This window comes from Hemicordylus capensis, chromosome 3, assembly GCF_027244095.1.
Source record: "Hemicordylus capensis ecotype Gifberg chromosome 3, rHemCap1.1.pri, whole genome shotgun sequence".
Taxonomy (NCBI): domain Eukaryota; kingdom Metazoa; phylum Chordata; class Lepidosauria; order Squamata; family Cordylidae; genus Hemicordylus; species Hemicordylus capensis.
Window position 1 is genome coordinate 20,784,463 of NC_069659.1, and position 27,067 is coordinate 20,811,529.

General features: G+C 44.3%; 1 protein-coding gene across 6 annotated transcripts in view; it reads left to right on the forward strand.

The window, feature by feature from the left end:
- Positions 1 to 27,067, forward strand: part of CEP295 (centrosomal protein 295) — a 66,879-nt gene that overhangs the window by 8,102 nt on the left and 31,710 nt on the right. For 3 of the 6 annotated variants that reach the window (XM_053308310.1, XM_053308309.1, XM_053308311.1), the window contains exons 2-10: positions 606 to 738; positions 3,945 to 4,145; positions 6,318 to 6,442; positions 8,416 to 8,509; positions 13,353 to 13,466; positions 15,540 to 15,680; positions 22,684 to 22,867; positions 24,418 to 24,576; positions 26,138 to 26,362. In XM_053308310.1, coding sequence (XP_053164285.1) covers positions 619 to 738; positions 3,945 to 4,145; positions 6,318 to 6,442; positions 8,416 to 8,509; positions 13,353 to 13,466; positions 15,540 to 15,680; positions 22,684 to 22,867; positions 24,418 to 24,576; positions 26,138 to 26,362 — 1,363 coding nt within the window. In that variant the 5' untranslated portion in view covers positions 606 to 618. Of the gene's footprint in view, positions 1 to 605; positions 739 to 3,944; positions 4,146 to 6,317; positions 6,443 to 8,415; positions 8,510 to 13,352; positions 13,467 to 15,539; positions 15,681 to 22,683; positions 22,868 to 24,417; positions 24,577 to 26,137; positions 26,363 to 27,067 lie in introns of those variants that run through there. The other 3 variants (XM_053308312.1, XM_053308313.1, XM_053308315.1) reach the window with 3 other exon arrangements.

Here is a 27,067-nt window from a genome sequence, read left to right on the forward strand (position 1 = left end):
TGGAAGGGAGATATTTTAAAATCCCCAAAAAGAATGTTTTTGACATGGTAATTCAGGAGATATCAAAACTACAGCTCATGTGCTCTTTTATTCTCAATTTTTACTGAGTTCTATGGCACAAATACATAATTCCTTTTATAAGTTGTTAGCTAGGTCGTATGGATTCTTCTATCTTGAGTATCTTCTAGCTGACCAGAATGAATTAATATCTTATAATGTGGCTAAGTTTTGTTTGATAGCCAGCAAGATTCGCCAGGAGTTCATTATTAATTCAATTTAGCTGTTTTGTTTTGAGGTTTAGCGTGCTAATATGACTTTTATGGTTTACTCTGTTGGTCGTCTGTGTGTATGTATTACTATTGTACTGGTCTATGACTGTAATAAAGGATTTGATTTGATTTGATTTTGGGTAAATAAGCCTATAACCTGTGTTTGACCTCTATTTTTAAAGGGGCTTGTCTTAAATGTAGGCTTGTCTTGTATTCGGGTAAATATGGTAATCTTTTTGTCCCTATTATAGACATCCATTAGAGCACAAAATGGGCTTCACTGAGATACATTGAAACAAAGTGTTTTTCTGTTTTCTTATTGCTTTGCCAAATCAGGAGAGAATATTAAATGTATCCAAAGATGAAAAGGAAAGTAGCCAAAGCTGGAGGATTTAGACTTAGTCCTAATGAAGAGGCTCTGCTGTTGAAAGAAGAACATGAAAGAAGAAGAAAATTACGGCTGCAGCAGGTGTGCACTCGCTTTGTTGGGAAAGGTCTTTCTTCTGGCAGCTGAATAAGATAATTACTGTACTGTTGGAATGATTCTCTTGCACCAGATTTTTATCAGACTAAAATCCAAGGCCTGATAACTTGCTATATGATCTTGTCCCTGGTTAAAGATGCAAAGTTATGGAGAAACCTTCAGGCGGGGGTGGGGGGGAAGAATCATTTTTCCTTGTCTCCCTGCCATCTAGAAATGGAAAAACGAGGATAAAAATCCTCTTTTAAAATAATTTTTATTTTAGAATTATTACATACTTTTCCAGGCCTGGTTTTAAAATGTTATCACTACTTGCTGATTGTGCTCTCAAAATGCTTTTTAATCGTTATGTAGTATGAAAATGTTTTATGTGAGGCAATGAAAAATATTAGATAATTTCAATTACAATCTTGTATACTATAAAGTAAAGTTGTGCCCTCAAGTTGGTGTTGACTCCTGGTGACCACAGAGCTATGTGGTTTTCTTTGGTAGAATGCAGGAGGGGTTTACCATAGCCTCCTCCCATGCAGTGTGAGATGATGCCTTTCAGCACCTTCCTATATCGCTGCTGCCTGACATAGGTGTTTCCCATATTCTGGGAAACATACCAGTGGGGATTCGAACCAACAACCTCTTGCTCGCTAGGCAAGTCATTTCCCCGCTGCGCCATTAGGTGGCTCTTGTATACTATAGTGTTTACTATAGCATTTTAAAAAATGTATATATCTATACAGTGCAAACTCAATATCTGCAGATTCGCATATCCACAGTCGGATAAAAGACATCTGACCTCGGCATATGCAAAAAAAGTGGGGAGGACACGCTGACCCTAAGTATCCGTGGGTCAGGGGTGGCCAGAAATGACCGTGGAAGTTATTTCTGGCTGCCATTTTGTGTTTCAGAGCCTCAAAATGGCTCAATTTTAAAAAGAACATTGAAAAGAACATTGATTTTCAGGGCACAGTGCAACTCAGGGGACCAACAAAGCATGGTAGGGAACTCCCCACCCCCCCAATCTGGCTGATTTTTCGTCATCTATATATATAATTCTCCTGGATGTGCCAGGGAAAAATGCGTCCCGGCAGCCCAGCTGATTGGCTGGGCTGCGGGGGCGCCTGATTGGCTGGCGCACCCAGGAGAATTTGGCGGGACTGGCCCGGCCCAGCCGGGGATGCAAGGCAGTGTGGACCCAGCCATGCAAGGCGGCGGCTGGCAGGCCCAGTTCGGCCTCGGATGTAAGGCGGGACTCGGCACAGCTCATCAAGAGGAAGAGCGTGGTAGCTCTTAGGACTAGGATGAGACTCGGCCCGCTGGCGACCGCGCGGGAGGCGGCGGGACTCGGCCCCACTGGAGACGGGTGTAGAGAGAGAGGTAGCCGGCCCCAAAGAGCGCACAGATGCTCTGTGCGGGGTCGGCTTTTTTTCATTTATTTCCCCAGTGACAGGGGAATGAGCAGCCTAGTTCAAAACCCTGGAAGGAATTGATTTCATATACTCTTCTAATGTCCTTTGAGTCCCCTGGTAGTGCAAAGAACTTTTGGCAGTGGCAAGTTTTCGTCTTTAATGCGTATTTGATCAGAAACAAGTAAGACAAAATGTTTGAACCATAAAAAGCAATGCAATACCTCAAATTGCTTTTAGCTTTCTCAAAAACAATTGCCTCTAATCTCCTTCCTTACTTTATATCAGGGTGGATTGTTTTAAATCACAAGGATGAAAAACTGCTTTAAATCATTAAATCTAATACATCTTCACTTATTTCTTAAACAATGGTACAGATCTGATCACTAAAACATGTTGATTTGCAGCTCAATTATGCATTTATAGCATCTAAGATATACTTTGGGGCTATAGCTAAATGTGTGCCAGTTTTGGGACCATCACTCCGAGGGCTATCCTCTGTAGTAGGAATAGAACCAAATCAAAAGAGGAGGTGAGGTAGGCTTCTACTGAACAAGCGGTCACATTTATTAAAAAGAGAATTTAAATGTAGATTAAACCCCTGCTGACTTGGCAAAGAGGCACCTTTTTAACATGGTGATTCTCTTTATTTAGCAGGGGGAGAGTAACTGGCCCTCTCCACCCCTAGCACAGTACCTCCAGTGACTTTAGATTGTGAGCCCTCTGGGGACAGGGTTCTACCTTATTCATTCATTCATTCATTCATTCATTCATTCATTCATTCTCTATGTAAACTGCCCTGAGCCATTTTTTGGAAGGGCGGTATAGAAATTGAATGAATGAATGAATGAATGAAATGTACAGATTGATTAGGGACTTCATGAAATACATCATTTGCATGGGGAATTAGCAAAGTAAAACAGTACTCTGCTTCTCCGTGATGTTGGAGTGAGGCTAATCTGTTATTTTTGCGCACACACACACACACACACGCAGCTCCAAACAGCAAGCACATGGAGGTGCTGATTATAGCAGCCAGGTGCTGCCAATCACTTTTTTAAAAAGTCTATAATGAGGCAGGAAATGACCCTGGGTTATTTCCTGCTTCATTCTAAACATGTTCAAAAATGGCGGACACCCATTTATTCTTATTTTAGCAGGCTCATTATAGACAAAAATGGTGATTGGCAGCACCTGCCTGCTATGATGGTTCTCAGTCCTTCCAGGTGCTGTTTGAAGCTACTTCTGCAGCAAAAAGGTCTTTTAAAATAAAAAGACCCACCCTGCCCCAGCACCACTTGCCACCTCCTCCCAAATTCTAGGTTGTCAGTGATGACCTGGTGAGTGATTGGGGACAAGATTTGACTAATGTTGCTGTGGGTAATTTGTGAGCTGGTAATTTTTGTATAGGTATCAACAAGGCTGAACAAGGAGTTCTGGCACAACCACATATGTACTCAGGTCATGCTCTGAAGTGTAATGCTTCTTGTGCTGACATGACATTCTGCAAGAGTGTCACCCACCCTACTACAGAATTGCAACTGAATCAGGATGTGAGAGGTACCCATTATCGGTTATTTCTGTCCTTTCCTTCCTTGTCGCCGATGCTCCTCATTCCACAAGTGCTAGGCCTCTACGTCATTGTAGAATCACTGTGAAGCAGGTACATGACCCATTCCAAATGGTTTTTAGAAAGGAGATCTATGAATTCGAGTAAATGATTACCTAGAAAGCAGTATAGAATCTTCTATATCATTCTAAATCATTGACAAATGCAACTTTTTTCCTCTCCAGGTTAGGGAGCAGGAGAGGAACATTGCTTTGCAGATAAGGCAAGATGTTAAGCAGCGAAGAGATCAGCAGCTGCATCAGTTGGCAGAAGAACTGAAGGCAGAGTGGCAGAAAGCACAAGATGAGAAGATTAAAACCTTGGAAAAGCTTTATCTGTCAAGCTTAAGAGCTGTAGGAGAAGGGCACAGACAAGCAAAGGAGAATGTAGGTAAATGCTTGGTGTGGTACTGTCAGAGTCAAGGCTGTCTGCATCTAGTTACTGATTTAATGTTGTTCTAAGATATATATAATTGTGCTAATAAAGCATAAGAAATTACCAGGACTTGCTGCTTTCTCACATTATTGCATATATGGAAAATTAAACTCTTCTAGATTTATCTTGATGCTCATGCACACATATAATGTGAATAGTGTGCAAGTTAAAACAAATTGTTCATGGTGGGTGGGTTTAAAAGTGATGGGAATGCTCAGCCATGCTACAAGTTTCAGTTTTGTTTGAGGGACTGGGCTACTTAATCTATTGATAATTGAAGTGTATTAAATCTTAGATCGTGGAGGTGAGCAAACATGAAACACTTATACTGAGGAAGTGGCTAATTACAAATAAGTGCATTTTAAATTTGTAATGATTGTCAGAATCTTAGGAAGAGGAGATGGGGAAATGGTGTAGAACACTGGATTTTGCAAAGATGCAGTCTTGCTTGAAAAAACGATCACCTGTTTTTTTCTGTGCAAAATATTCATCAATCTAATTGACATTCTGAATACTTAACATCCAGCTAAATAAGCTAGTGTTTGGAAAAGGCAAACTTGCATACTTCAATCTGCAGTACATTCCCTGAATAAATCCCAAAGATTTCAGAGTAACTTTCAAATAATGAGAATAGGATTATTGTCTTCTTGTCCAGTTCTTATAATCTTGGCTTTGTTCCACTGATTCTAAAGTAAGACTTCAAAAGCTTTTCAAGGAGGGAAAGGCTCGGTTCCAGCTCTTATGGCACAAAATAATCACTGCAGGTGTGCACTAATATATCTAGTCCGTTTGGGACCCATAGTCCCACAGGATGCAGTCCGAGAGCTGGAAGTGATCATATCTCAGGACTCTACAATTCTTGGATGTCAGCTTGCCGATGGACAGGTGCATATGGGAGCAGGAGTGAGCAAGCAAAGTGGAGGTAGGTTGCTTGCTGCGCCTCCTGGCCACTTCAGTCTATTGTTTGCCTCAGCCAGACAGATGCAGCCAGGAAGAGGAAGGAATAACTGACCCCTGTATCATTTGCTTACTCCTCCTCGTCACATCAGGCAGGCAATGTACTGATGCAACCAGGAGGAGCAGGAGCAGGCATGTGCATGGAAGCACTTCCATGCACTCCTGGGAGGTGGTGGGGTGGTTGCTTTAAGGCCTGGGGAGGGTGTCCCTTCCTCCCCCCCAGCGCCGCTGCTGCCACCAAAACCACTGATGCAGGGTGGCTGAATACCTTCTTGCTGCCCTGGTCAGCGTAATACCAAAAGTGACTGGCACACATCTCACACACACACGCCAGCCACTTCCGGTATCACGCCGGCCAGGGCGTCAAGAAGGTACTCAGCCACCCCATGTCAGCGGTTTTGGCAGCAGTACTGGTGGGGGAAACACGGGGGAGGTAAGGCCACCCCCCCTGCACCTTAAAGCAACCACCCCTGACTCCAAACCGGCTGGAATGCCAGCATTTTGAACTGGTTCAGTGCTCCAGAAAAAGAGCGCTGAACTGATTCCGTGTGCATCCCTAGCAGGAATCCACCACTACTGTGCTTGCTCACTCCTCCGCCTGTTTGTACCTCTCCAAGCAAGCAAGGCAGGATTGGTTGCTCCCTCCTCTTCCTTGTCCCATCTGTTTGACTCAGGCAGGCGATGGACATAGGCAGGAGGAGGAGCAGGGAGCCAGCAAGGTGGAGAGTCTGTCCCACCCACTAGTGGAGCAGGGCAGCCTGGCTCCTGACTGTTCGTCAAGGCCTGTCCACTCTCATATTCTCAAGAGCCACGTCATTAGACTTGCATTTCTGGGCTGGTTGCTGCTGCTTCATTAGCAGTGAGGAGACAGCAGGTCCTGGTGGAAACACCCCTTTTTGCCAGCACTAGCCCCGCAGTGTGTGGTCTTCTGGGCTGGCATGTTGACAAAATGGCTCCTAGGACTGGGCTTGAAGGCTTTGGAAATGGTTTCAAAAGCTGGGGAAGGGGGTGGTTCAGCTTTTTAAAGTTGACCTTGAGTCTCACTGAATAAGAAGATAGATTTTGTGTGTGTGTGTAAATGTAGCTATTTGAAACAACCTTTTTGGTATTAGAAATAACTTGGTCCTTTGTCAAGTGCTTAACCTGAATTGCATTATATTTCAAAGAAACTTGATGTGGAGGCTCTGGCAAAGCAAGCCGAGGAAAGGAAACGAAGAGCAGAAAAGAGGCACAAGGAAGCCTTGAAGCAACAGAAAAACCACAAACAGAAGTTGCTAAGAGAGCAAATATGGTAACACTTGTAACCTGTATATAAAACTGAACGTTCACTGTTTGAATGCCTGAAAATGACTCTTGCATGTGTGTAACATATTCTGGAAAACCAGAATTATAAAATTGGCGGGGGTCTTGTAAGCCCTCTAGTCCAACCTCTTGCTTGTTGCAGGAAATCTGGAGCTAGAGCATCCCTCACAGGTGGTTCTCTAGCCCTTTGCTAGAAGGCCTCCAGCGGGAGAAAGTCACCATCTTCTCATAACTGGCTCTATTGTTGAGCTGCTGTTATAGTTGAGAAGTTCCTCCTAATTTTCAGCCAAAATCAACCCTGCTGTAACAACACCATTCGATTGCGTCCTGCCTTCTGCAACTGCACAGAACAAGACTTTGCCCCAGGTTGGACTGATGAATCAAGGTGATTTAAGTCTTTCATTTAAACCACCAAGAGAGAAACTAATTTAATTCAAGTTTTGTACATTAGAAAACTTGATTAGAAGATGATTCTAAATTTAAGACAATCCCCTTAAAAATGCAGGTTAAATATACTCAAAAGGAAATATAGACCACTCTGAATTTAAGGCAATTCCCTGATTTTTAACATCAAAGAGCTTTGGAAAAATCTACTCTTGCATTCAGGTTAAAAAAAAAAAATCTACTCTTGCATTCAGGTAAATTAAGCAAAGTTAATTTATAACTGAATCACTGGTGCCAGTTTTAGACATGCACCTTATCATGTAATTAATGATTCCCATTATCCCTTTTTGGAGGGATCAGATTGGGGGCAAGCCCCAGCATCGTCAATCAGATTGGACATCTGGAATTCTGTATGCTCTCTCTCATAGGTGTAATTATTGACACCAAAATGGGGTTTGGGGGTGCTGCCACCCTGTAAACATCCCAGCAATTGCTCATAACATAGGCAGATGCCACAATGTTTGTAAGATGTTTGGCTAGTCAAACTTTTCACACCTTATGGCATAAGTATTTTGGCATGGGCTCTTGGACAATTTCTCCAGGCTAGACGTACCCATTCCTTCAACCTGGCCTCATAGGGTTCTGAACAACCACTTGCCCAGCTTGTTGGGAAATCTGTGATCGAGTTGGTGTTTGTGCTCAAGTCTCTGTAATTTGGCTCTATCCACTAGACTTGATCACACTGTTGTGAGAAACATTAGGGACTGTGCTTTTAGGAACAAGAGAACAACATGATTTATGTTAAATGACATGCCTCCCAGTGAGAAGTCACTTAACCCAGAGTGGGTTAAGTCGGTTTTGTTCTTTCCAAAAAATTAATGCTGAAGTTAGTTTCAGTCCAAATATTTGACTTAATTGTGCTGTGGACTGGGCTGTGAGCAAATTGGGTTGTTTTTTGGTCTCTGGCCTAAGTCAGTAGGCTCTGAGTACATACAATTAGTTGAGGAACAATAGCTTCTCCTAGACATTCATTAATCTTGCATAATTCTGTTTGTAGGTATTGGTTCTCCAGTTCAAAAATGTGTGTCCTGACAGCTATAGGGAAACAAGAATTAGAGTCACTGTGCTTGTGTAAAGATAACTCCTGTAGTCCCACCATATGGATTTTTAATGTAAGTCTTGCTGATTCCAGTGGGACTTAATGCTCAAGTAGTTTTGCAAAGGACTGCAGTCTGCTAGCATTTAATGTTCAATATTAGTCTAAGGGCCATAGCTTATAGACATAGTTTCCCTCTTCATTAGGATTGAGATGATTGCATAACAAGGGGAAACTAATCCAAATAACGTGCAAAATACTCTGGGAGATACAGTGATAAACTGTGTTTGATCTTTGCTTCTCATCCATTTTTAAAAACTTTGTTTTAATTAGCTATCTTTATATTGCCTGCTAAAGTTTTTTTTCTTGAAATTCAGTAAATAGATGGCTAATAAAAATATTTATCCTGTTCTGAGCGTTTGACTGAGTCTAAGCAAAGTCCAGTTGGAATGTCTTCTTTCTTTTCCTCTTTGCTTTCAAAGGAGAGCAAATGCTCGGAAGCATGCTTTGGACGTAGAAAAAGAAAGAGCCACCAAAATTGCAAGCCTGCCTCCGCCTCCACCCCACCCTTTTGATGTAAGTATTCTTCCAAAAAATGCTTGAAGGCACTGAAGGTTAAATTAAAATAGGATCTCTTAACACAGTGACTAATGCAAAAATATTTTAAGGTTTTAAAAGTGGTCTATATATGGGTTATATGATCTTCAGGAGCAGTAAGTACATCATGTTTGTTGAGGGACTCCTAATAACAATTTATTTAAGTCCGTGGTTTATAAGTCAGGTTTATCCATCCTGATCAGTGATGTGTGATTGTGCTTTTCACTCTGCATTCTGAATCCTTGGGAGGATCTCTCCCAGGCCAGAGTACCGCATTTGTCTCCACACATAAGAACATAAGAACAGCCCTGCTGGATCAGGCCCAAGGACCATCGAATCCAGCATCCTGTTTCGCACAGTGGCCCACCAGACGCCGCTGGAAGCCACAGACAGGAGTTGAGGGCGTGCCCTCTCACCTGCCATTACTCCCCTGCAACTGGTACTCAGAGGCATCCTGCCTTTGAGCCTGGAGGTGGCCCACAGCCCTCCAGCTAGTAGCCATTGATAGACCTCTCCTCCATGAAGTCATCCAAACCCCTCTTAAAACCATCCAGGTTGTTGGCTGTCACCACATCCTGAGGCAGAGAGTTCCACAAGTGGATCACGCATTGTGCGAAAAAGTACTTCCGTTTGTTGGTCCTAGACCTCCTGACAATCAATTTCATGGAGTGACCCCTGGTTCTAGTGTTGTGTGAGAGGGAAAAGAATTTCTCTCCATGCATGATTTTATAGACCTCTATCATGTCTCCCCGCAGTCGTCTTTTTTTCTAAACTAAAAAGCCCCAGGTGTTGTAGTCTTGCCTCACAAGAAAGGTGCTCTAGGCCCCTGATCATCTTGGTTGCCCTCTTCTGTACCTTCTCCAGTTCAACAATGTCCTTTTTAAGATGTGGTGACCAGAATTGTACGCAGTACTCCAAGTGTGGTCGCACCATAGTTTTGTATAAGGGCATTATAATGTTAGCCATTTTATTTTCAATCCCCTTTCTAATGATCCCTAGCATTGAATTGGCCTTTTTCACAGCTGCCACACATTGAGTCGACACTTTCAATGAGCTGTCCACCACAACCTCAAAATCCCTCTCCTGGTCCGTCACCGACAGCTCAGATCCCATCAGCATAAACTTGAAGTTGGGATTTTTCGTCCCAATGTGCATCACTTTACACTTGCTAACATTGAACCGCGTTTGCCATTTTGTTGCCCATTCCCCCAGTTTGGAGAGATCCTTTTGGAGCTGCTCACAATCCGTTTGGGATTTCACTACCCAGAAGGGTTTGGTATCATCCGCAAATTTGGCCACATCGCTGCTTACCCCTGCTTCTAGATCATATATGAATAAATTAAAAAGCACCGGTCCCAGTACAGATCCCTGGGGGACCCCACTTTTTACTTCCCTCTATTGTGAAAACTCTCCATTTATACCTACTCTTTGTTTCCTGTCTTTCAACCAGTTAGCAATCCACACATGTACTTGTCCCCTTATCCCATGACTGCTAAGTTTCCTCAGGAGTCTTTGATGAGGAACTTTGTCAAAAGCTTTTTGGAAGTCCAGGTAGACTATGTCAACTGGATCACCTTGATCCACACACTCATTGACACTCTCAAAGAAGTCCAAAAGGTTGGTGAGGCAAGATTTACCTTTGCGGAAACCATGCTGGCTCACTCCCAGCAGGGCCTGTTCTTCTAGGTGCTTTACAATTTTGTCCTTGAGGATGCTTTCCATCAATTTGCCTGGAACGGATGTTAGGCTAACCGGCCTGTAATTTCCCGGATCGCCCCTGGATCCCTTTTTGAAAATCGGTGTTACATTTGCTACTCTCCAGTCCTCTGGTACAGAGCCCGATTTCAGGGATAAGTTAAATATTTTAGCAAGAAGGTCGGCAATTTGACATTTGAGTTCTTTGAGGACTCTTGGATGGATGCCATCCGGCCCTGGTGATTTGTTAGCTTCCAGTTTTTCCAGACAGTTTAGAACATCATCCCTTGTCACTTCTATCTGACTCAGCCATCTAGCCTCCATCCCTAAAAAGCCTGGTTCAGGAACAGGTATATGCTCAGTATCCTCTGCCGTGAAAACAGATGCAAAGAACTCATTCAGCTTCTCTGCAACCTCCATATCCTCCTTAATAATCCCTTTCACTCCCTCATTATCTAATGGTCCAACTGCCTCCCTGGCAGGTTTCCTGCTTCTGATGTACTTAAAGAAGTTTTTGTTATTCCACTTGATACTTTTGGCTAAATGTTCCTTGGACTCTCTTTTTGCCTCCCTTCTTGTCACCTTGCATTTCTTTTGCCAGAGTTTGTGTTCCTTTCTCTTCTCTTCGTTTGGACAGGCCTTCCAATTTCGGAAGGAAGTCTTCTTCCCTTTTATGGCTTCCTTGACGGTACCTGTTAGCCATGCTGGCATCCTCCTGGACTTAGTGGTACCTTTCCTCCTTTTGGGTATACAATCTAACTGGGCTTCTAGTATTGTGGTTTTGAGTAAACTCCATGCACTCTGGAGCGAAGTGACTCTCCTGAATTTCCCCCTCAGCTTTCTTTTCACCATACTCCTCATTTTGGAGAAGTTTCCTCTTCTGAAATTCAAAATGTCTGTGTTAGACATCCTTGGTGATTCTCTCCCTGCATGTATGCTGAATTTGATGGCACTGTGGTCACTGTTCCCTAAAGGGTCGATGACACTGACATCATGCACCAGGTCCTGGGTGTCACTCAGAATTAAGTCCAAGGTCGCCTTCTCTCTGGTCGGTTCCATGACCAACTGTTCTAGGGCACAGTCATTTAGCGTATCTAGAAGTTTGACCTCTTTGTCCTGTCTTGAATGTGAATTTACCCAGTCTATGTGTGGGTAATTGAAATCACCCATAATTACAGCCCTGCCTCTCCTTGACGCCTCCCTGATTTCCTCCTGCAACTCCCAGTCACTGTCAACATTTTGATCCGGAGGGCGATAGCACGTCCCCAGTAGCACGTTCCCTTTCCGGCCTTGTATAGTCACCCACAGGGTTTCTTTGGAGGACTCCAGTCCACCTAGGTTTTCTAGCTTGTTAGATTCTATCCCTTCTTTAACATACAGTGCTACCCCTCCTCCAAGGCACCCCTCCCTGTCCTTTCTATAGAGTTTATACCCAGGGATAACAGTGTCCCACCGATTCTCACTGTTCCACCATGTTTCTGTTATGCCCACTATGTCTATTTCTGCGTTAGCAACCAAGCACTCCAGCTCACCCATCTTGGCTCGGAGGCTTCTGGCATTGGCATACAAGCACCTATACGCTGAATCTCTCCCCTGATGTATGCTATTCTTTTGACTCTTTGACCTGCTGGCACAGGCTCCCGTCTGCTCTTTATGCGGTTCTGCTCTGTCCCCCTTCTGTTTTATCTGAATTCTTTGCAGCCTCACACTTTAAAGGATGGCTTTTGCCAAATGGGATACTGCCCAGTTCCCATCGGCTGTTCCCCAGGTGTCCTTTTAAAAGCTACTCTGCAGCCTTTTTGATTTTAAGCGCCAGCAGTCTGGTTCCATCTTGGTTCAAGTGCAGCCCGTCCCTTTTGTACAGGCCTTGCTTGCCCCAAAATGTGTCCCAGTGCCTAACAAATCTAAATCCCTCCTCCTGGCACCAACGTCTCATCCACGCATTGAAACCCCTCAGCTCTGCCTGTCTCACTGTACTTGCGCGTGGAACAGGTAGCATTTCTGAGAATGCTACCTTGGGGGTCCAGGACTTCAAAATGCTACCTATCAGCCTAAATTTGGCTTCCAGGACCTCCCAACTGCATTTCCCCACATCGTTGGTGCCGACGTGCACCACGACAGCTGTCTCCTCCCCAGCACTGCCTAGGAGCCTGTCTAGACACTGCATAATGTCCGCAACCTTCGCACCAGGCAGGGAAGTCACTGTGTGGTCAACACGCGGGTCACAAACCCATCTCTCTATCCCTCTAGTGATCGAATCACCAACTACAAGGAGGCCCCCACCCCCCAGAGGAGTATCCCCCGTGCGAGAGGATATGGGCTCATCATCCACGGAAGGGGTCCCTTCTAAAGGAGCATTACGCTCTTCCTCAGACCGATGTCGTCCTTGCCCAAGACCTTCATTCTCCCTGACAGCAGAGCAGCTACCAGCCCTGGAGTGCGATGCCTCTATCACATCCCTGAAGGTCTCGTCCACATGCCTCTCTGTCTCCCTGAGCTTCTCCAGATCCGCCACCTTGGTCTCAAGGGAACGGATTTGTTCCCTGAGAGCCAGGAGCTCCTTGCACCAAGCACACACCCATGACTTCTGCCCATGGGGCAAATAGTCATACATGTTGCACTCTGTGCAATACACTGGGAAGTGCCCTTTCCCCTGCTGACCTTCTATCTTCATACTGTTTTGGTTGGCTGTTTACAGTATTTAGGGAGCTTATTGTCTGTTTATTAGATAGTTTATTAGGATAGGTCTCAGCTGTAATGGTCAACTATTTAACTGTCCAAACAGCCTTTCCCAAGAATATGAGGGATACGAGGGAGGGAATATGAGGGAATACATAAATTTTGTATGTATGAAGAGCAGGATCGGGTGTGGTTTAAGAGCACCTCGGTGTGAAGGCAGACATCCCTGTGTACAGTGGCTACGCGGTGACTGTGGTTTTAATAATGCCTGAACAGGACTTTTGCATGAATGCCATAGTGTACTGGTGAGAGCTTTGTAGCATTATAGATCTGGCTTGGTTTTTGCATTATAGAGTAGGGAACCCTGTACAGATTTCCTCATTCTGTTTGGTATGAATTGGGAGGAGTTGGAGGCTGTTAACAAAAACGTATGCTTTCAACTTCTTAGAATGTTGAGTTGAAGAGTGTTCCTACAGCGAAAGTCTGCGATGTGGACAGTTTTTCAGTTACTCGCCATCATCTCTTTGACCCGTACGTGGATCGAGAAATGGATGTTGATCAGGTGATTGACTTGAAATATACTTCTCGTGACTTGGAAGCTATGGTTCTGTTAATGCAGCCTAAATTCTGGCATATTCTATGTAATAGCAGTGCAGTGGCCCATGATGCAGAACAGAGTCATCTTATAAGGTTTCCACTATCATTGTGAAGGAATAATAATAATACAACTTTTATTTATTAGCTGCCCCATAACAAATTGTTCTCTGGGCTGCTCACAACACAGCATTAAAACATCAAGTAAAAACACATTACATGAAATCACAACACACACACACACACACACACAGAGTAAATATCTTGGATTTCATTTAACTAACCATGGGAACCCCAATTTACTCCTGAATGATGGCCAATATATTCTTTGTTATTAGTAAGGAATTCACATATGTAATACTTACATGTATTTACAGCAATAAAACTTTGAAATCAAATACAAGGATTGGAATTTTTTCTTCTGCAAACATTTAAAGTCCTAGAGCAGGATCCAGGCTAGCATAGTGCTAGCAAAAGGCAAGAAAATAGACCCTCTAAGTGGTTGGTTCTACTCCACAACATTGTGGAACCACTGATGTAAGAAGAGTGCAAGCAGCTTGCTATGACGACTGTAAACCTCAAGGTTGTTGCAGAACTAGCTCAAAGTCTCTGTGCTGAATGCAATGCAACACCCTTTCCAGATGAAGGCTAAACATTGATAGTCAGTACCAATTCAACAATACCTATTGAATCCTATTACTAGCTGAACCCGCACAGAGCATCTGTGTGCTAGGACTTTGTTGCTCTCCTTGTCCTCCGCCACAGCCCCTGCTTTATTGCTCAATGTCAGCCACCCCCTTCCCGCTGCTTGCCTGCTTGCTCGCCCCCTCCCTCATCTTGTCTCAGGCTGGAGGTAGCCTATAGCCCTCAGACTAGTAGCCATAGATAGACCTGTCCTCCATGAATTTATTTAAACCTTTCTTAAATCCATCTAGGCTGTTGACTGTCACCACATCTTGTGTCAGAGAGTTCCACAGGCTAATTGTGCATTGTGTGAAAAAGTACTTCCTTTTGTTGGTCCTAAATTTTTTGGTGATCAGTTTCATGGGATGGCCTCTGGTTCAGTGTTATGTGAGAAAAAAATTATCTCTGCCTACTCTCTCTATTCCATGCATAATTTTATACACCTCTACTATGCCTACACGTAGTCACCTATTTTCCAAATTAAAAAGCCCCAGTTGCTGTAGCCTAGCCTCATAAGGAAGGTGCTCCAGGCCCCTGATCATCTTGGTTGCTTTCTACTGCACCTGTTCCAGTTTTACAATGTCCTCCTTAAGATACGATGACCAAAACTGTACACAGTAGAGTACTCCAAATGTGACCGCACCATAAATTTGTATAATGGTGTTATATTAGCATTTTTATTTTCAGTCTTCTTCCTAATGATCCCTACCATAGAATTTGCCTTTTTCACAGCTGCTGTACACTGAGTCAACACTTTCAGCAAGCTGTCCATTACGACCCGAAGATCTCTCTCCTCATCAGTCACTGACAGCTCAGACCCATCAGTGTATATGTGAAGTTAGGTTTTTTTGCCCCAGTATGCATCACTTCTCCTTTTTTCAGAAGAGAAATTGTGTATAAGTTGTGTGTAATGTAACCTTTTAGCAGCAGATTCTCATTAAGCATTATCTGTTTTAGTAGAGAAAATATACATAGTGCTTGAGCCCTTATCATGTCCTTCAGAGTCCCAGTCTGTCCTGTGGCAATCCTTCTACATTTCACTTCAATTATTGCCCTCTGAAGGATAAAAACTATAGGTCAAAAGGTAACCGTTACTGCATGCCAAAGAATTGGATTGCTTGCTAGAGCTATTTTTAAAAAACCCATGTACTTTTCCAAACTCAAGTGTTTAATTGAGGCTGATTTCAGCAGAATCAGCATTTAAGGGGATGGGGTATGGCTGTTGGGTGGGGAAGTGGTCCTTCAATCTATCTGAGTTTGATTGCTATCTACCTACAGTACTACATGTTTGTTGCCGAGTGTATTTTGAGCACCATAGAATCAGGTATTGCTAACCTTTTTACTCGTTGATTGTCAGCCAGATGCTCGGTTGCTTGCTGAAGAGGAAGTCATACGGCAGGAAGGACTCCAGAATGAAGGCCAAAGAGAGAGGAGAGAGCAGCAAGAAAAAGCCCACCTAAGAGGAAAGCATGCCTTGAAGATGGTTCGTCTGGCACGAGTAAGCAAAATAAAAAAGTTGTGCCCAAACTTCCAATGAGAAGCAGTGAAATGGAAAATAGCAAATTGGACAGTAGAGTGAATGAATTCAAAGCAAAATCTTCTAACTTCTTAGAAGATATACTAGAATAACACATTCACATTATTTAAAGTTCATGCCCTTAAAATGTTCATTGTGCTTATCCTTATTCTTGGGTTCACAGCATATAATCTTCTTTCCACTGTCAAAGATGAAATATAGTTGCAAATTTAAAAAGCCATTCTGCAGTAATTCAGGCTCTAGGGCAGATAAAGTTTAGCATTTGAGGCCATAAGATTGATGAAAGGCAAACACTGTAACGTATGGGTGAAGAAATGGTTGTTAACCACACTGTGTATCTTGCAAGTACTTCAGAATTAGGTTTTTAATACACTAAAGTTTATAAAAGTCAGTATTATTTTTTTAAACATCACCTGCTTTCAGAGAATACATTTGCTTGTGTTTGTTTATACATGTTATAGTGTGATAGTGAACCTTGTTGAAAAATTACTTTACATTTGGTCTGTAAAAACAAGGAAGTACTGCAACCAAAAAACCAGGGTAATATGTAAGACATAAAAAATATAGGGTCCTCACGAACTACAGGGTGTTTCTGTAGGCCTGATGTCCTGTTGATTCTAAGAACACTCTACACCTGATGGTTTGGCATGTCAGAAACAAATCCAGAATTGTTCTCTCTGCTCCATAGCTTGGTAAAAAAAAAAAAATCTGCTTCCTACATTAATGATTCATTTCTTTCTAATTCAACAGAGTCCTAAGAAAGTTATTAAAGAAGAAGAATGCTTGTCTTAGAATACTTATGTAATTTTAATGCACTTGATGTTGTGGAGAAAGGAAACCATTAATATTTCACTTTAAGTAGCAATTAACAATGTATATCTCCTGAAATTATACAGGAAAATCTTTAAAACTGTAGCTGCCACTTCATAATGATATATGACTAATACAAATCTACTTTTAGAATAAGTCATCTGAAACAGGGGCAGAACCCTTAAAACTATATATTTAGAATGATGCCATGCTCATTTGGACTTAATGAAATGAATAATATTACTCCATGATCTGGATTGAGATCCGTTGATGCCCATAAGAATGGGTTCTGTGCCTGCGCAGGAACGATGCGGTAGCCATGCCTGAGCTAGTCGAAGCGCCAGGTCACACCCCCGCACTAGAGTGTGCTATTTAAGGCATGCCCGTGGCGCTAAGTCCCTCAGTTCTTTTCCAACTGCCTTAGCGTTTGGACCTCAGTCTGCCATCCGGAAAGTTGGAAAGTTCCTCTTATTCTGAGTGAGTTCATTGCCTGACGGATTATTGGTTTTGACTATGGACTGGTTTACGAACAAGGAAGATTTCTAGACTCGGAACGGTTGACGGACATCCTGGTGCTTACTTTGACTCGGACTGGCAAGCGACGATCCTATGGACTTTGACCCTCGCATGGACTTGACTGCTCTCTGGAATAATGGCTGACGAGAAAAGATCGTTCAAGTGGTGTGAAGGCTGCAGGGCGAAACTCCCCTCAAAAGACCTTCACGACCTCTGCTTATTGTGCCTGGGTGAGGAGCATAATGTCTCCACATGTAAAATTTGTCTTGTTTTCTAAACAGACACAAAAAAATCGGGCACTTCGTCTTCGGGCTGCTATCTACAATGACGTTTTGAGCCCTTCGACACCCAGCACTCCATGCTCATTGACATCGGCAGCAGCTCTAAAAATGGCACCAAGATCGACTTCGGCCCCTCCGCCGTCGACGTCGGACAAGCATCGTCCAAGATCGTCTTCAACGTCGAGACATGACTCGGCGAAATCATCCAAGGTGGATGGGTTGATGTCAACAAAGTCTTTGTCATTAAAGACACCATCAACATTGACAGCTAAATCCTCGGTGTCGACACATCACTCGACTTCGAAAAAAGCTATTCCCCTGAATTCATCAGAGGAGCGCCAAAGATCTGCAAAGCGTCCAGCAACTGACCGGTCTGATTCCCCTCTGGAATGGCGTCGGAAGTCTTCGACATCGACGGAGCACCGGACCCCATCTTGGAAAGAAGTGCAAGTTGTTCAACTCCGATCGACGTCGACATGGCCACCGCAGGAATCGGCAGCAGCCTCGACGCTGAGCACTGAAACACTGCATCCTTCAGCGTTGATGGCTATTGATATCGACTAAGACTTGTCAACTTCTGCTTCGATGCCAATGTCTACATCGATACTGTTGGCGAGGTTGCTCTCACCGGCACTGACTCCTCTGGCTTCCACCCCATCGACGGCTAGGGCTCCGGTACCGCACACACCGATTCTCACCAAGTCGTTGCAGGTGATCCCTCCGGTATCAGCCTCCCCAGCATCTTTTGAGGTCATCAGTGTCAATGCAGAAGAGACTCTACCATCAGCATCTTGGTCTCTCCTCTCACTTCCTGACTCTTCGTCCAGCAAACGCTCAACATCTACATTCAAAGGCTTTTTGCCTACGGATGCCGAGTAACCACAACACGTAGCGTCAACTGCATCGCCTCATGGGACTTCGTCACTGATTGCAACCCGCTTTCAGTCCCCCCTGATGTGGCGCCGCTGTGGTTTTAGCCACTCTGCCTTGGGAACATCGTCCCCAGCAGCACCATATGCTCATGATGGGGCAGGCCCTGGCTACTCGTTGCATCTTCTGCTGCACCTGCCCCGTCTTTTCCTACTACTTCAATGGCAACCCAGACTGAACCTCTGAGAGTCTCCCACAATGCATCCCAGACATCAGCAGTGTCGATGCGTACTATATCAATGCAGACGGATCCAGTGCCAGTCTCTTTTGTTGCAGCGACAAGGACTTTTGCAGCGACAAGGACTTTTGTTGCAGTGGCAAGATGACCCGGAGGCAGCTCAGCATCGCCAAACACCTGGCAGAGAGTGAATAATGGGCAATGACAGCTGCCATCACTCTAAGGAGGGACGCCTGGTTAAGGTCAACGGGCCTCCAGCAAGATATGAAGGGCAAAATAGAAGGCTTACCTTTTGACGGCACGGGGTTCTTCAGTGAGACCACAGATTCAACAATGGAACAACTTTAAAAAATCAAAATTCACTGCTAAGACTTTTATGTCACATGCTACTGTGTCACAACCTTCTAAATTCCGATCCAACTATGGGAGATACAGACCCCCCTATAGGGGACAAGATCAGCGAGACTTCAGAAAGCTTTACTCGTCGTACCATAAACGGGCCTACCACCCTAAATCAAAGTCTTCTCAAGCTCAGCGTACCAAAATCCAAGACAACCAGAAGCGACTTTGAGACACAAGACTGCCCACTGACACTTCCCACTCCCTCCTGCCTTCGGGGGCAATACCACCGGCCTTGACAGATCCTCCCATCATTCTGTCCCAGCCTACCATCAAGCTGGCCAGCCATGCCCCCTCATGGCACCATATAACATCAGACCAATGGGTCCTGAAAATCATAACAGGATACGTGATCAAATTCAAGTCACGACCCCACTTCACAAAGATCAGGATTACTCCACCTTCGCAGGCCTTGCAAGAGGAGGTGAAAGAGCTGTTGAAAGGGGCCCTAGCCCTGGTGTCTTGCGCATCCAGGCAAGATGGATTTTACTCCTGTTATTTTCAAATTCCCAAACGGTATGGGGGCATTCAACCCATCATGGATCTCCGTTGCCTGAACAAATTCATCAGCATCAAAAAATTTTGTATGATGGCGTTGCAGCAGATCCTTCCCCTCATCTAAGGGGAGAAGTGGTTTGCAACGCTGGACCTCAAAGACGCCTATTTTCATATCAATATAAGACCTTGTCATCGGAAATACCTGCACTTCACTGTCGGCCACCAAGTGTACCAGTACAATGTATTCCCCTTCGGACTGTCCACCACCCCGAGGGTATTTACAAAATGGATGGCGGCAGCGATTGCACATCTACGGACCAAAGGGGTCTCCATATACCCGTATTTAGATGACTGGCTTTTAACACCAAAAGACAGAGACAAGTTACTTTCTCACATCCGTTATGTATTGGATCTACTCCAAAACCTGGGTATCCAAGTCAATTGGAAAAAGTCCCTCCTGCAACCTATACACGTAATCGATTACATAGGAGCAGTCCTGGATGCCGACAGACAAAGGGCATTCTTGTTGGAAAACAGATTCTCTTGAATTCAGGAACTGGTAACACTCTTCTGACTACAACCTCTGCAGCCGACCCAAAGCATACAACTCCTATTAGGACTGATGGCCTCCTCCAACACTGTCATCCATTTCGCCCAGCTGAAAATGCGGAAACTCCAGCTTTGGTTCCTGTCTGTCTTCCATCCAGCACAGGACAGCCAATGGAGACGCCTGAGGATACCACCGCAGGTCCTCCATTCACTCTCTTGGTGGGCACAGCGTCGAAAACTTCTCAATGGGGTTCCCTTTCAACCTCCATCTCCACCTGTCTGGCTCACCACAGATGCATCCTTTGCAGGGCTGGGGTGCGCATTGCAATGGCCACAGGATCCAGGACAAGTGGTCCCCTTGTCAAGCCCTTCTGCACATCAACTTCCTGGAACTCCTAGCGGTCTTCCAAGCACTACACGCGTTCTTACCGATCATTCAATGACAGAATGTCCAGATCCAACTAGACAACACCACGGCACAGGCCTGCATCAATCGTCAGGGTGGGACGGTGTCCCGCAGCCTCTGTGCTCTAAGTGTCCAGTTGTGCCATTGGTGCATTCAGCATCAGGTAACCCCGATGGCAATTCACATCAAGGGCTTGGAAAATACCCTAGCAGACGATCTCAGTCGGGTCTTCCTTCAGGACCGACAGCATGAATAGGAGCTGAAGACAGATGTACTAGCCCGTCTATTCGACTTATGGATGTATCCTACAATAGACCTATTTGCATGCTCCACGAACACGAATCTGGCCCGCTATTGCACGAGAGCAGGCCACGACTGTCATTCTCTGGGGGATGCTTTCCAACTGGATGGGTCGCGGGAGACTCCGTACATGTTCCACCGCTTCCACTGATACCCAGAGTAGTGGCGCGCCTACTCTCAGCATCAGCCAACGGCATCTTGATGACTCCATGGTGGCCAAGGCAAACCTGGTTTGCACAGGTACGCAGACTGTCCAGGAACTTCTACCAGTACGTGCCTCACAGCCTGGATCTCCTTACACAAGACGAAGGACGGATACTCCATCTCACAAGACGAAGGACGGATACTCAAGACGAAGGACGTCCACACTCTCCATCTGACCTCCTTGCAGATAACCTGCTGAACCGTATCCTACTTAACTAGCGGAAGAGATCAACACGTCGTAATTACCAAAGCAAGTGGAATCAGTTTTAAATCTATGCACAATCGAAAGGGATCCTTCCCAAAAGGGCCACAGTGAGGGAGATTCTGCGGTACCTCACCGTTCTAAAAAGCAAGGGACTAGCCGATGTTTCACTAAAAGTACACCTGGCCACCCTATCGTCACAACATCCTGGGATTGGGGGGGAAACTCTGTTTTCTCACCCATTGAGCAAAGCCTTCCTAAAAGGACTGTCACACGTATATCCTCCAGTCAAGTCACCTATAGAACCTTGGAGCTTGTCCTTGCTTCTATCAGCTCTTACCCAGGATCCTTTTGAACCCATGGCCACCACTACAATGAAGTTAGTATCTTGGAAGACGGCCTTCTTAATTGCCGTATCTACAGCTCGGCATGTGAGCGAGCTGTCGGCCCTACAAGTGGATTCTCCATATACGATCTTTTACCAGGACAAGGTCCGCATGCACCTGGATCCTGTTTTCCTACCAAAAGTGGTATCCAACTTTCACCTCAATCAGGACATCATCCTCCCTGCCTTCTTCAGAGACCCAACCACTGCCCTTGAACACACACTACATGCCATGGATGTTTGTCAGGCACTTTTGTACTACGTGTCACGAACTAAGGACTTTTGGAAGACTTCCCATCTGTTTGTGTCTTACAAGGGCATCACCAAAGGTGAATCCATCTCCCATCAAAGGCTGTCGAGATGGTTGGTGGAACTGATACTATTGTCTTACAGATTTCAGCACAAGACGCCACCAGAGGCAATAAAAGCCCACTCCGTCAGGGCCCACGCTTTCTCGGCTTCACACCTCTCTGGGGTGACCTTTGAGGACATCTGTAAAGCAGCTACCTGGTCTTCAGAGTCCCCCTTTGTGAAGCACTATGCCATAGACGTACGTTCTGCTGCAGAGGTGACCTTTGGGAGAAGCATCTTTAAAAGGGTGTTACAATAGCTACTACTGCTCCCATTCTCCTGGTGAAGCTTGCTAAACACCCATTCTTATGGGCATCGACGGATCTCGATCCAGATAAACAGTTTGCTTACCTGTAACTGATGATCTGGTAGAGATCCGTCAATATCCATAAGACCCTCCCTTCCTCCCCTCTGCAGTAGTGCTGAATCTATGTCCTTACAGGTGTGCAGCCCTGATGATGTCTCTTACCTTGTATGAACTCACCAACGTACCTGGATGGTCGTCGTCCTCGGCGGTCATCCAAGAACCGAGGGACTTCACACCACGGGCATGCCTTAAATAGCACGCTCTAGCGTGGGGGCGTGGCCTGGCGCTTTGACTAGCTCGGGCATGGCTACTGCATCGTTCCTGTGCAGGCACAGAACCCATTCTTATGGATTTCAACGGATCTCTACCAGATCATCAATTACAGGTAAGCAACCTGTTTTATTTGTGTCTATAAGCTCTCTTCAGCTCTCTTCAGCTTTGGGGTCTATTCAGTGAAGCCTTCATCCACATTAATAAATGTGCTCTCTTTACATTTATTTTGCACCCTGCTATCCAAGTATATTTCACAGATAGTATGCAACGTTAAGTACTCATCATAGCAGCTGAAAGGTGTGTTGTTGGTTCTGTCACATAACCTAGGTGTCTTTGAATGACAGACTATTAACTGATTTCTTCTCTGACTTAAAGGACAGGGAAAAGCTTATGCAAGAGCTTGAACAGATGCAACATATGGACCTTGTACGCAGGAGACAGATTGTTGCACAGATGCCACCTCAACTGTTTGAACCAGCCTACAAGCGTGTGGAAATCAAGGAGGACTGGCAGAGGGAGCTGGAGTGTGCTTTTGAAGACATGTATACTGCAGATAAGAGTAAGCATCATTCAGGGCTGTGGCCCTCAAGCTGTGTTCTGGAGAGTCCATAGAAGTTCCCTGGAAGCTTTTTAGAGTTGCTGAGTGAAAATATCAGTATGGCAGACAAGCTTCCCTGAAAGCCTGCCCACCACTCCTGATCCTCCCCTGTAATATGTGGCCATGGAGAAATGTGCAGGCATGTTCTGTATTGCACAGCCCATTTTTATAGAGTATTGGTGTGGCCTGACCAGTGCCCCACGTAAATTGTGTGCATTCTAAAACATGCCCCACACAATTTTCTGTGGATACATATTGAGGAATGGACATAACTAAGTGGCAGAGCATTTGCTTTGTATACACACATAGTCCCAAGCTGAATTCCTGGCTTCTCCAAAACCAGGGAAAGACTCCTGTTTGAAATCCTAGAGAGCAATTGCCAGCATAGGCAAAACTGACCTAGATGATCTGGCTCAGAAGAAGACTGCTTCATACATTCATGCTCTAGAAACCTTTGCAATGAACTGTGTTTTTCCTCTGTCAGATGTTTAGGGGTTGCCCTGCAGACAAATTGGGGCAAGGGTACCTTGAAAGCCACAAGTTTGTAAGGCACTGATTTAGAAGATCAAAAATGTTTTCTGCCAAAACTGCTTCTGTGCAGTCTCCAGCCTCTTCACTGGGTCTTGCATCAGAACCCACAGCACATTCCTTGACAAAAGGTGGCTCTGCAGCGGCATGGATTGGGGGAATGTTTTCTTAAGCCTGCTACTAGAACTGTGAAATTTTCCCATTGTAGTACAGTTGTCCCTCACCAACCGTGAGGGTTCTGTTCTTGGAAAACCTCACGGTTGACAAATTTGCGGTTGACAAGGCATTAAAACCAATGGGAAATGGGGTTAGGGGAATCGCGGTTGCAAAAAGATGGAGGGAGACAGTTAAAAATAGAAAAAATCACCCCCTGACCCCCAGAAATCGCCTCCTGAGCCCCAAAATTCAAAAAAAAAAAATCTCACCAAACTGTGGATACTCATGTTGCAGTAGATGAGATCTGCCACAATTTCTCAGTCGTGGATACTCATATCTGCAACTGGCGAAAGATGGCTGTAATTAAGACAACTCTGGAGTCACTACATTACCTCTCATTGCTCAAATGAATGCTCCCATATTTAGCTTAAGCTTTATTATAATCATTCCAATTTAGAATCTCTAAGGGTGACTTAGATGGATGATACCTTTAATTTTTGTTATAAACATGATGTTTAGGGTGAGTTCTGGGAATCACATTGTTCATGTGGGATTTATAGTTAGCATGTGATTGAGGGTTTTCATTTATGCCTCACCATAAGATATTCTGAAAGTGTTAACCATCAATGGTGAAAGAAAGGATTGTTTTTCCCCTCAGCCTACCCTTCCATAATTTGAGCATCTTGTCATTTTATATTGTCCTTTTTCCTGGCACTGCATAATGTGAAATGTCCATGTTTAAGTCTACTGTATACTTTTGCTGTATTTCAAACTTGGTGTACAGAATGTTTTGTGATGGTTTCATGTGGCTTAATTTCTTTACATAGAAATGAAAGGAGATCTTGTTTTGCACCTTGACCCACAGCCTTTGCCAGCCCTCTCTAATCGATCTCAAGATGAAGAACTGGAAGTCTCTCAGGAGCTAGATTCTGTATGTGGGATGCCACCGAAATCAGGAGATGAAGTAAAAGACAATGAGCCAGATAGTAAGAGAAGCTTCTAAACTTGATTTTTGTATATTGATATTCAGTAGGAAGCACTGTGTGTATCAAACATATACACCACTGAATTTATTTTAGGGGGAGTGTCTGTAGAATCTAAAATTGGTGTCAAAGGATTTGATAGGAAGAGGGGTGGATGTTCAAACATATCTTACCAAATGCTAGCATATAAATGTAACTTTCAGGTTGTCACTAGATCTTGAGACCTCGACAGGAGCAGCATTCAGGAGACTGTAACAATCAAGTCCAACCATACATGTACTAGAGGGAAAGGGGGCACATGGCATGACACAGGATTTGTTTTATTTATTTATTTAAAAATATGTACCAGAAACAAGTCCTTCCAGGGTGGCTGACAGACAAAGTTGAAACCATAAAATACATGAAGTCACAGTAGAAAGATAAAAGCACACCATAAAAATTCAAGATTAGTTAGATCAGAAATCCAGTTCTGATCAATCTGTTAAAAACCTTGCAGAACAGAAAGATCTTTACAACCTGCCTAAGAGCAGAGAAGTTAAGGGCTTGTAAAACATCCTTGTCACATAACACGATGGGGTTATTCTCACGAGCAGCAAAAATGGGGATAGGAGAGCCTAGCAGCAAAAATCGGGATAGGAGAGCCTAGCCCGATTTTGCTGCTCGTGTAAACCACCGGGCTCACAGGCGAGCCCGGTGGCTTACAAGCGGCTAGCCTGCTTTTGTAGTCCTCCCCTAAGCCCGGGCTTGCCAAGCAAGCACTCGGCAAACCCGGGCTTCCCGATCGTGAGTAGCTGTGGCTACTCATGAGTAGACCCCCGGAGGGGAGGCGAAAAGCCGCCTCCCGGCTCCGGGGGGTATCCCCAGTATGCCCTGCACACTTGTGCAGGGCATACTGGAGCTTCCGGGGGCCGTGCAGCCCCTGAGCTCCCCAGCCCCCACCGTCACGGAGCTGGCAATCGTGTGGGCGGCCAATCTGGCCACCCAGGGCTCCTGCTCTGATCATGAGCCGGGAGAGCAGGCTTAGCCCGCTCTCCCTGCTCTGCTGCAGAAACCGAGTCTCACTGATCTTGATACCCGGCTCAATGATGGGTTTACATGTGTAAATGTTTACTGCTAAGTTCAGTTCTTCTGCCAACAAATGTTTGAAAATGTATAAGTCTCTAAATCATACATAATCTACCCAAATATATAATTTGCGATGCCAAGTGATATTGAGCTCCACAGGCATGGAGACTTAGCAAAACCTATTGTGGATTTGGGGAAGCCCTTTTAAAATTCCATGGGCAGTGCCGTAACTTAATTTATTTTAATATCTCTCTCCTGCCCTTCTGTGCTAAAAAGGCTTTCAAAGAATTAGCGCAAATTCATGCGAAATATAGTTTTGTGGGGTGTGTGTGTTGTATGTGGGTTTTTTTGCAGACAGAATTTTGTAACTGATCTTATTTTGGGGTGAAATGCTTGTGCAGTTGTAACATTTAATAAACAGTATATTTCTGTGGTACAGCTAATATGAGTAAAGTTTCTTGCACTCATTTTTTAATGTGTTCCCCCCGCCCCCTTTTAGGTAATAAAATGAAAAAGGCTCCCCAGGCTCAAGCAAAACCAGCTCTTAAAAAATTGCTAGACAAGATCAGGAACCAAAAAAGCCACTGGACATCAGGCTGTCAACCAGAGACTGTTAGTGAGATTGGGACAATTGAGTCAGGAACAATTAGTAGTGCAGAGAGACGATTATGTGAATCGGAACCTGAGGAAGAACCAATTGGTGATCCTGTTTCTGAAGCCAAAGGTATATTTTGTTTGATTTTCAGCTTTCAGGACCTGAAACTGATAGCCAGGATCCAACCCACCCCCCCTCCCCTAGTGAAACTAGTTAGATGAGCCCACGAGAATGTAGTATTTTCTCAAACAGCAATTCCCTCTATGCAGACTGTTCTTGAAACCACCTTTCATTTTAAAACCAGTTTGATATGGTGGAGTATGTGAGTGTTCGTGCGCTGGTAAAAAAAACAAAGTCACAGCACTGGGCTAGTACAACCCCCATGTGTGAGCCTAAGCAGTTCTTTGGATCTTGGCCAATATACAGTAACTATTGTTGGTTTAAAATGTTTTCTATTTAGTGTTTTATCTGCATCTGTTTTTATAAAATGTGGTTTTAATTGTAAACTGCTTTGGATATTTTCCCTAGAAAAATTGCCTAAAAAACCTTTGAGTAATAAAATATAATCCAGGCAATAAACATTTTTGATGTAGTGGTGGTGCATAAGAGAGATTGGGCTAAACTACAAGCTGATTTTATATTTAAACTCTTAACAAAAGAACTAAGACTAAGTTACTGTATTCAGCACTTAAGGTTGAATTGCGGCGCTTGGTTTGGATCACCAAAACAGGAGCATTCAAGCATGATTATGACCCCAGATTTTCAGTATTCCTCCCCACCTCTGACTTTCATTTCTGAAGCATTTAGAAAAGAATCTCATAGGTCTTCTACTCC